This window comes from Sinocyclocheilus grahami, unplaced genomic scaffold, assembly GCF_001515645.1.
Source record: "Sinocyclocheilus grahami isolate Dianchi unplaced genomic scaffold, SAMN03320097.WGS_v1.1 scaffold649.1, whole genome shotgun sequence".
NCBI lineage: Eukaryota > Metazoa > Chordata > Actinopteri > Cypriniformes > Cyprinidae > Sinocyclocheilus > Sinocyclocheilus grahami.
This window is the reverse complement of record NW_015505828.1, coordinates 116,073-126,753: the sequence shown is the minus strand read 5'-3', so window position 1 is coordinate 126,753 and position 10,681 is coordinate 116,073. Positions and strand designations below refer to the sequence as shown.

The window sequence follows — 10,681 nt, the reverse complement described above, 5'->3', positions numbered from 1 at the left end:
GGGGAGAGGGAAGGGGAGAGGGAGAGGGAGAGGGAAGGGGAGAGGGAAGGGGAGAGGGAGGGAGAGAGGGAGAGGGAGAAATGTTGATTACAACATTTACTAATATGTTATTAAAATCAAAAGTTGTAACTATTAATGGACCTGAGCTAACATGGACTAAAAATTAACAGCTGTATATATATATATACAATATATACATTTATACATATATACATTTGTAAGTAACTTTTATTGTTGCAAGTAACGCATTACAAAGTCATGCATGTGCATAAAACAAATTAACACAGTTAAAGCTGATAAATATGTGATCTAGCTGTCCTCTCAGCAATATCACCCTGACCTTTGACCTTAAAAGCATTGATGCACCAATGAGAAAATGAGGAATCCTTTTACAATGCCAAATACTGTTGAGTTACGTAAAACTATCTAAAATATGCTGTGGAGAAATGGCAGGCGGTCTGGAGGTGTGGAAGAAACATGTGATATCTACATGATTTAAAAGCCTTTTTAGGAAGTACACTGATATGATACCATGCATATTTTTCTTCTTGAGAGTGGAAGTCTGCAGTGTTGCTTATTTCGCATGTTTTAAGTCATGCAGTATCCCACAGGCTCATACCTTGGCAGTGGCCCTGCTGAGGGTTAAGGATATATCCAGTGTTACACACACATGTGTGTCGACCGCCTGGCAGGTCAATACAGCGACCCGAACCGCACACCTGAGGTCTCGATTCACACACTCGGCCATCTGGGGGACCACACACACAAGGCCATAAAAACAGTGTAAAACGGCAGCATTCAAAAAAAAAATATATATATACTTTTTTTTATATTTATTTTAATTATTATTAATTATCTAATATTTGTTATTGACTTGGTGATGAAATCAATTATATATTAGCAAATTCCATATGTATGTTGTATAATATGCTTTTCAAATACTTTCTTTTGTAAAATGCTTCAGTATCAGGTCAAGTTGTGGTTTAGATAATCAGATTAACTAATTCTCAGAAGTATACTGTGTTCCTAAAATGACTGACATTTATTCATTCCTCTCCAAAACCATATTCATCAAACAATCACACTGAAGACAAATGATGAGGAAATTACAGTTCTGTATCCAGTTTTACATTTTTCAAGGTTGATATGAATTTGGCGTCACTTCAGCTCTGGAAATCAAAGGAGTCAGTCATTTATATGAGCAGGCCGATGAACAGTCTGGGCATGCTTACAGTTTCTTGGAGAAGTGATTATCAAGTCACTGTAACAATAGTCATGACTGTCTCGTTGAAGTTCTAGTCTGATTGAACCTCTTGTTTTAAGACCAGCATCCTGAGGAACACCTTCACTTTTATGTGACTAAATCTTGCCCAACAACAATATTTCTGACAATAAATAACAGATCGAGAACGGCAGTGAAAAGCAGTGCCCAAAAAATGCAGTCCAGAAATGTATTTGAGGACGTAAACAGCCCATATTCTTTTTAACTTCTACTGTACAGTTTTAACAACTACTGATATGAAACAGGTCCTGTCCCAAATGCAGCTCTGGGTAACAAACCACTAAAGGACCCTTCTGAATCATAAAATCATAAATGGGACGTCCAACAGTTTCGTCAACTTCATGGAAGGACGTCAAGTGCACTTTTTAGTGTTACTTCAAATCCTAAAAATATATTTTACAAAACTGTACATTCAGATGCTATTATATTAATGAAATAAAAGGCCACTTAAGTGGCTTTCATGACTGCTTCTAAATAAACTTTTAAAAAGTGCACTTTGTGATGTCAAATTAAAACTTTAATTATTTTTGATGTGTTTACTAACATGCCAAAGCACATGTAAAGTACTTGATTATAATTTTAACATTAGTGTGTTATTTGATATCACATTAAAAGTTAATATATGTTCTAAATTGCAACTTCATTACAAATGTGTAATTACAAATATATACAAGTTTCAAAAGAAATGACATTAAAACACGTTTTATGTAAACTTTCATGACTATGTTTATTAACACACTTAAGTACACTTTTTGTAATGATATCAAGTAAAAAAAGTTATTTTAAAATACATTTTAAATCATTATGCTTTAATAATCTTTTGTCATCCTTTAAAGAAAATACGCTTATTTTGATGTTGATTAACAGACTAAAGCACATTTAAGTTCTTAATTATAATGTACGTATAGTGTTATTTGATATTACGTTTAAAGTTAATATATTTTAAATGTACTAAATTGCAACTTCATTACTACAAATGTGTAATTACAAATGTATTTAAGTACATGACATACAAGTTTCAATAGAAAGGACATTAAAGTATATTTCACATTACCATAAATGTTTGGCAGTACATTCAGCAGTAACTTTAACTATATATTTTAAAAACAATTAACGTAATTATGAAATTACATATAAAGATGTACTGAAGTCCTACTTAAGTGGGTCACAAATGCATTTAGTATAAATGTCAACTATAATACATTTTCATTTAATTGTAAGTAACATGCATTGAAAAGCATAGAAAGCATTACATTTGGTTCACACTTAAGTATACTATTTTAATACTAAAGTGTACTTCATTTTCACTAGTCCCTCTGGTGGCTTACCTTGTCTAGCTGGAAGTCGTCGGGTTGTAGCCGGTACAGGAGGAGGTCTGGCTGGTGATACCGGCTGTCTGTTAACCGAGGGCCGGCTGGTCTGCATCCGTACAACAGCTGTAAACAATTAGACTGAATCAAACACATCTACACAAGTGGGTTTTAATAAATACATTAGTAAGAATCGCGGGTGGCTCACGTGTGTTCACTCTGGCCGGCTGGCTGGTTGCGGTGGCCGCGCTCCCAGGACGGACTCTGGAAGGCTGCTGAGGTCTGGCATTTGTGGTTTGAGAGCCGCCACTTGTTGACATGTTTGGTTGAGTTATAATGATTACCGAACCGGTCTGTGAACCCGTGTCAGCTTGCTGTGGTCTTGTAGGACTGTGCTGGACTCGGATGGTCTGTGTGTTGGTCGGCGAATATGGCACTTGTTGGATTCGGGCTGACTGTGAGATTACAGAGTGAGTCCTGGAGCTTTCGGGTTGGGATACTGTGTCCTTGGTGGATGTGTGGCCACTTTCGGAGACCAGGGGCGGCCCGCCGGTGTCAAGCATCTTGGCTAGCCTCTGGTTAAACTTGACAGCCGAAGCGGAATAATGGTAGCCCGGTCCAGCAGGACAGATCTCTTTGAAGGCAGCTGTGGACACAAAGTTAGATGCTGAGTCACAGTTTTTGTTACTTAATCAAGCCAGAAACTTTAAATTCAATCGGTACATCAGTACAATCTCAACTTGAGTTTTTTAAACAAAGACAGACAAACTACACAGCAAATTATATGTACTTTACATGTGCTTTAAAAGTTAAGTTAAACATGACAAAATATTATTAAAACATAATGATTTAAAGTGTACTTTAGAGAAAAAGTTTTAATTTGACATCGAATCAAAGTGCACTTTTTCAAAGTCTACTTAAGTGTGTTAAGAAACAATCATGAAAGTGTCTCTCTTTAAAAACAAAACAAAATCATTTTAAGATTTGCAGTAGACTACAAATGCACATTTGATACAATTAAGCACACTTCTTTTTCATAAGGGGCATTTATAATTGTTAATTACATTTGCATACTTTAAAGCCATTTCTATTTAAATTTATACAAGTCATGCATTTAAATATATTTGTAATTACTAATTACACATAGGTAATGATTAAGTTATATAAGTATATTTTAACTATATTAATGTGTGCACGACAAACGATTATTAAACATGATCATTTTAAATGTACTTTAAAATAAATCAAATAATTTGACATTATTACAAAATGCAATTTTTAAAAGTCTACTTAAGTGTGTCATGAAAGTACTAAATTGCAACTTCATTACTACAAATGTGTAATTACAAATGTATTTAAGTACATGACATACAAGTTTCAATAGAAAGGACATTAAAGTATATTTCACATTACCATAAATGTTTGGCAGTACATTCAGCAGTAACTTTAACTATATATTTTAAAAACAATTAACGTAATTATGAAATTACATATAAAGATGTACTGAAGTCCTACTTAAGTGGGTCACAAATGCATTTAGTATAAATGTCAACTATAATACATTTTCATTTAATTGTAAGTAACATGCATTGAAAAGCATAGAAAGCATTACATTTGGTTCACACTTAAGTATACTATTTTAATACTAAAGTGTACTTCATTTTCACTAGTCCCTCAGGTGGCTTACCTTGTCTAGCTGGAAGTCGTCGGGTTGTAGCCGGTACAGGAGGAGGTCTGGCTGGTGATACCGGCTGTCTGTTAACCGAGGGCCGGCTGGTCTGCATCCGTACAACAGCTGTAAACAATTAGACTGAATCAAACACATCTACACAAGTGGGTTTTAATAAATGCATTAGTAAGAATCGCGGGTGGCTCACGTGTGTTCACTCTGGCCGGCTGGCTGGTTGTGGTGGCCGCGCTCCCAGGACGGACTCTGGAAGGCTGCTGAGGTCTGGCATTTGTGGTTTGAGAGCCGCCACTTGTTGACATGTTTGGTTTTGGTTGAGTTATAATGATTACCGAACCGGTCTGTGAACCCGTGTCAGCTTGCTGTGGTCTTGTAGGACTGTGCTGGACTCGGATGGTCTGCGTGTTGGTCGGCGAATATGGCACTTGTTGGATTCGGGCTGACTGTGAGATTACAGAGTGAGTCCTGGAGCTTTCGGGTTGGGATACTGTGTCCTTGGTGGATGTGTGGCCACTTTCGGAGACCAGGGGCGGCCCGCCGGTGTCAAGCATCTTGGCTAGCCTCTGGTTAAACTTGACAGCCGAAGCGGAATAATGGTAGCCCGGTCCAGCAGGACAGATCTCTTTGAAGGCAGCTGTGGACACAAAGTTAGATGCTGAGTCACAGTTTTTGTTACTTAATCAAGCCAGAAACTTTAAATTCAATCGGTACATCAGTACAATCTCAACTTGAGTTTTTTAAACAAAGACAGACAAACTACACAGCAAATTATATGTACTTTACATGTGCTTTAAAAGTTAAGTTAAACATGACAAAATATTATTAAAACATAATGATTTAAAGTGTACTTTAGAGAAAAAGTTTTAATTTGACATCGAATCAAAGTGCACTTTTTCAAAGTCTACTTAAGTGTGTTAAGAAACAATCATGAAAGTGTCTCTCTTTAAAAACAAAACAAAATCATTTTAAGATTTGCAGTAGACTACAAATGCACATTTGATACAATTAAGCACACTTCTTTTTCATAAGGGGCATTTATAATTGTTAATTACATTTGCATACTTTAAAGCCATTTCTATTTAAATTTATACAAGTCATGCATTTAAATATATTTGTAATTACTAATTACACATAGGTAATGATTAAGTTATATAAGTATATTTTAACTATATTAATGTGTGCACGACAAACGATTATTAAACATGATCATTTTAAATGTACTTTAAAATAAATCAAATAATTTGACATTATTACAAAATGCAATTTTTAAAAGTCTACTTAAGTGTGTCATGAAAGTGTCTCTCTTTAAGTCACTTAAGTGGCCTTTTATTTCATTATTATTATATTATCTGCAAGTACAGTTTTTAGAATAAACTTTTAAGATTTGAAGTACAAGTGCACATTCAATGCAGTTAAGCACACTGCTTGTTCACAGGAGTGTAACAGCTTTCAAATAATAAAAAAGACATAATTCACTGAAATGGACACAGTTGAAAAACACATATATAACCCTAACCATGTACAGTAAAAGTCCAGTAGAGTCACATTTTTTTTGGTTTCTTAATCGAGCCAGAAACATTGAGGGTCAACTGGGACAATGCTAGAAACTTGTGGTATTTGAACAAATTACACAGTATATTCCAACTGCTTTGATATTCCTCCAGACATTTTCAGAGAATTATTGTTGCTGGTGTGGGTGGGACACAGCAGTTGAGGAACAGTTGGACTCTTTGTGTAAAAACCAAATCATGTCGTTTCAATATTCTGTACTAACACATTGCAATGTTCTCAGTGCTGTCATCCAGCCTTCTTACTCATTGCCCAAACTTCTGCATTAAAGATGTTCATTCCAATGCAGCCGTTTGAAAGGAAAATAACATTCTTTGAATGTCTGCAAGGTCTCTTACCTGAGCCGAAGTACGGGCATAACTCACACCTCTTGCCCCAGGCTTTGCCCACTCGACTGCAGCAGCAGATCTGTTTGGTGATGTTCTTCAGGATGGGCAGAGAACAGGAGCCCTGGTTCAGGATACGGAAACACTGGTCCTTCTCCTCCGAGATCACCTTCTGCGCTATGAGGGGGGATACAATACAAAATAACATTACGTAGAGCTACAGGTTGGGATGTGAATCTCAACATGCAACAGATCATGCATGTGAATAAAAATGCATTCATTTATGAACATAAAAGCATTTTCATACCGCTCCTTATAGTGATTAAAATTGTCTTAAAAGGGATAGTTCTCTCAAAAAATGATAATAATAAATTCTGTCATCATTTACTGTCCCTCATGTCAGTTGAAACCTTTATGACTTTCTTTCTTTTATGGAACACAAAAGCAGGAGTTTAGAGGAATGATCAGGCTGCTCTTTTCATACAATAAAAGCATACAGTGACCATAAAGGTATTAATAAAATCAGTCTATATGAGTCATACTCTAAATCTCAAGTCTGAAGCCATACCCTTATGGAAAAGAAGTACATTTTAGCATACTTTTAAAGAGAACTTATGACAGAAATAATGCTTTAAAAGAATAAACCTAAGTGTGAAATGAATGTAATGTTTACAGACACTTAATTGCATGTTATTTACAATAAGTTTTAAGTGAAAATTATATTAAATGTAATTGTGTATGCACATTTGTAATTGTAAATGTTGCATTTCTAAAAATATCTAATAAAAATCATATAGCTTAAGATATGTTCTTTTAAAATATTGTTTTTTTTTATTTTCATTTTTAAATATTTTTTTCTTTAGTTTTCAAAAATGATTAAATCACAATGATTTATAATGTACTTCACAGTAAAACTTTAATTAGACATTTTACACTTTTTTAAAATTGTACTTAAGTGTGTTAAGAAAGTCATAAAAGCATATCTCTTTAAGTGTACTTAAGTGGCTATTTTTTCATTATTAAATGTATATTTTCTGCAAATACAGTTTTATTTTTTAAATATACTTTTAATTTCAAGTACACAACAAGTGCACATTCAATATAATTAAGCACACTTCTTTTTTCCACAGAGGTCGTTATAGCTTTGTTTGAATAACAGATAAATAAAAAATAAAACAGTAAATGTGCAGAAAGAATGAATTTTAGTGGAAAATGTCTTACATTTTGGCCTGCTCATTACACACAGCTATTGTATGGCTTAGACTATAGTGCACACATTTTAATGGTGTTTTTTTGGTTGTCCTTTTTGTCTGTTTTCATTGTGTGTAAAAGAGCAGCTTGGACATTCTGCAAAACATCTCTTTTTGTGTTCCACAGAAGAAAGTCATTGGAACGATGTGAGCAAATAATTTTTGTGAACTATTCCTTTAAGTTGATTGCTTTCGTTATGGGTATTCCTTGAGCAAATCTAGCTTAAAAAACAACCCAAAAGTAATACATATTTCTGCTACTCATTACACACTGACATCATTCTTTAAACTTTTCACGCTTTGATTGGTTTAGCAGCACAAACAAAGTTTAAAGTAGAGCCAGGCATACAATAATCAGCCACAGAGCCACTGGAAATGACATACCGATCAGCTCAAATTACTGCAGGAATATGCACATAATCACACATATACAGGACCAGACACAGCAAGCGTATGTACACTTACCTGACTGATAAACATGAACATGCTCAGAGTCACATGAAGGCTTGACAAGATTCAGACAAGAAGAAAATCTGATTAAAATAGTCACATAATTTCCCAGATGCAAAAACTCAGGCAGAAAGAGGCAGCTCCCAAATGATGGGAAAACACCAGAAAATAAGGAACGATCAGTCAGGATAGGCCTCGATGTAAGGATGCATATGCATAGAGTCAGGTCAAAGGGCAAAGCATAGCTCCGCCCAACACAGGCATCTCTCAAGCAGAGCCAAGTAATGCCTGCTGGAATAGACAGAAGCACAGCACCACACAGCCAAAACCTTCACTCGTTTGTGTTCACTTTATGGTGTGGATTTGAAAGTATCCGAGGTACTGTATTGGCGTGCATTAAAGGAATAATTCACCCAAAAATGACATTTGCTGAAAAGGTTTTCACCCTCTGGCCATCCAAGATGTAGATGAGTTTGTTTCTTCATGGGAACAGATTTGGAGAAATGCAGCATTGCATCACTTGCTCTCCAATGGATGCTCTGCAGTGAATGGGTGCCGTCAGAATGAGAGTCCAAACAGCTGATAAAAACATCACAATAATCCACAAGTAATCCACACCTCTCCAGTCCATCAGTTAACATCCTGAAAAGCCGCGTGTTTGTAAGAAATAAATAAATCATCAAGACGTTGTTTAACTTTAAACCATTGCTTCCGGCTAAAATACGACTCCATAATCCATAATATCACTTCCTCCAGTTAAAAAGTCCATGTCCATGCCCTCTCACGTGTTTAGAACATTTTTTTGGGACTGTTTTGGCATGTAAACAGTGCTTGATCTGTGCACATTTCTCTCCTGATTAAGACCAGACCACTTTTTCACTGAAGGAAGCATTATTCTGAATTATGGACATGCATTTTGGCCAGAAGCAATGGTTTAAGGTTAAAAACATCTTCATTTTAACGATGGATTTGTTTCTTACAAACATGCAGCTTTTGGCTTCTCAAGACATTAACTGATGAATTGGAGTGGTGTGGATTACTGTGATGTTTTTATCAGCTGTTTGGACTCTCATTCTGACGGCACCCATTCACTGCAGAGCATCCATTGGAGAGCAAATGATGGAATGCTACATGTTTCCAAATCTGATGAAGAATTAAACCTATCTACATCTTGGACGGCATGAGGACATTTTCAGCAAATTTCAATTTTTGGGAGAACTGTTTCTTTTAGTCTGTGTATGACTGAAGGCTGTAGCTGTGTTGCATTGCTGTCCTGCCATATTCCCGCCAGTGCTCTCCTCTCAGGTGAAGTCGTGGTGTCCGACAGCTCCATACTTACAGATGCAGATCCCATGAGAGGCGTCCAATAAGTAGCCCTCTTTGCAGACACAACTGTAGCTCCCTCGGGTGTTAACACAGTTCCCATTTTCACAGAAACCCGGTTGCAAACACTCGTTAATATCTACACCAGAGGAGGAAACATGACTGTCATAACCTGACGTGTTGGTGTGTGAAAACCCTTGTGAAAAAGAAGTGTGCTCGTAGTGTACTGCAAATCTTAAAAGTACATTTCAAAAAAGCTGTACTTGCATATAATATAATATTAATGAAATAAAATGCCACTTTAGTGGCTTAAAAGTGAGACACTTTCATGACTTTGTTTCTTAACACACTTAAATACACTTTTAAAAAGTGCACATTGTAATAATGTCAAATTAAAACGTTAAAGTACATTTCAAATTGTTTTAATGATCTTTTGTGGAACTTATTTTGATGTGTTGACTAACATACTAAAGCACATGTAAAGTACTTTATTATTATTTTAATTGTAGTGTGTTATTTGATATTACATGTACATATATATTCAAATGTATTAAATTGCAAATGTGTAAATGTAAATATATTTAAATACATGACATGTAAGTTTCAATAGAAATTACATTAATGTATATTTCAGTTTATCATAAATGCTTGTCAGCACATTTAGCAGTCACTTTAACCATATTTCAAAGACAATAGACGTAATGATGACATTACATATAAAGATGCAAGATGTACTGTTAAGTCCTACTTAAGTGGGTCAAAAACACTCTTAAGTTCAATTAATTGCTTTTAATATAAATATAAACTACAATGCATCTTCATTTGATTGTAAATTACACAGTCCAAAAAACAATACATTCATTTTGCACTTAAGTAAATTCTATTAAAGCATATTCTTTCCGTAATAAGTGCTCTTTATAAAAGTATGCTGAAGTGCACTTCTTTATCACAAGGGTGTATCTGTCAGTCCATGTTATTCATTGAACAGCTGCTCTTATTTGATCAGTATCTGGTTGATGCAGGGACAAGTGAGATGTATTTCGAGTAAAGAAGCACCAAACGTCCAGACAAACAGGCAGACCTGACAGGCCACGTATCGGTAGGTTGCTGACATGTGAAAGTGCATCATAGTTTAATTAAAATATCTTTCCTGAAAGTTACAGTATGTTTTTATAGTACAATGATGATCAAGAAAAATGTGATTCCTCATGATACACTCTTAAAAATAAAGCTTCCTTATATGAGTCCTTAAAATAACTTAGTTTCATCGTGTGAAGAAGGTTTTAATGATCTAAATAACCCTTTTCTGCTATAAAGAACCTTTTGTCCAATGGAAAAGTTCCATGGATGTTAAAGGTTCTCCGTCAATGCCAATAGAGGACTTTTATATTGAAGAGTGTATATGCATGTTTACGGTGAAAAAAATACAAACTTTTCAGTACTTACATAAGGATGCCTTGTATTGTAGTTTGCATTGTTATTAC

The 10,681-nt window shown here is 35.2% G+C and overlaps 1 protein-coding gene across 1 annotated transcript in view; it reads right to left on the bottom strand.

The window, feature by feature from the left end:
* LOC107558550 (latent-transforming growth factor beta-binding protein 4) overlaps positions 1 to 10,681 on the bottom strand; it is a 62,914-nt gene that overhangs the window by 27,579 nt on the left and 24,654 nt on the right. Inside the window, exons 6-10 of the mRNA XM_016242210.1 lie at positions 9,214 to 9,336; positions 6,187 to 6,351; positions 4,470 to 4,913; positions 4,280 to 4,387; positions 620 to 748 (exon numbers count right to left, since the gene is read on the bottom strand). Coding sequence (XP_016097696.1) covers positions 620 to 748; positions 4,280 to 4,387; positions 4,470 to 4,913; positions 6,187 to 6,351; positions 9,214 to 9,336 — 969 coding nt within the window. The remainder of the gene's footprint in view (positions 1 to 619; positions 749 to 4,279; positions 4,388 to 4,469; positions 4,914 to 6,186; positions 6,352 to 9,213; positions 9,337 to 10,681) is intronic.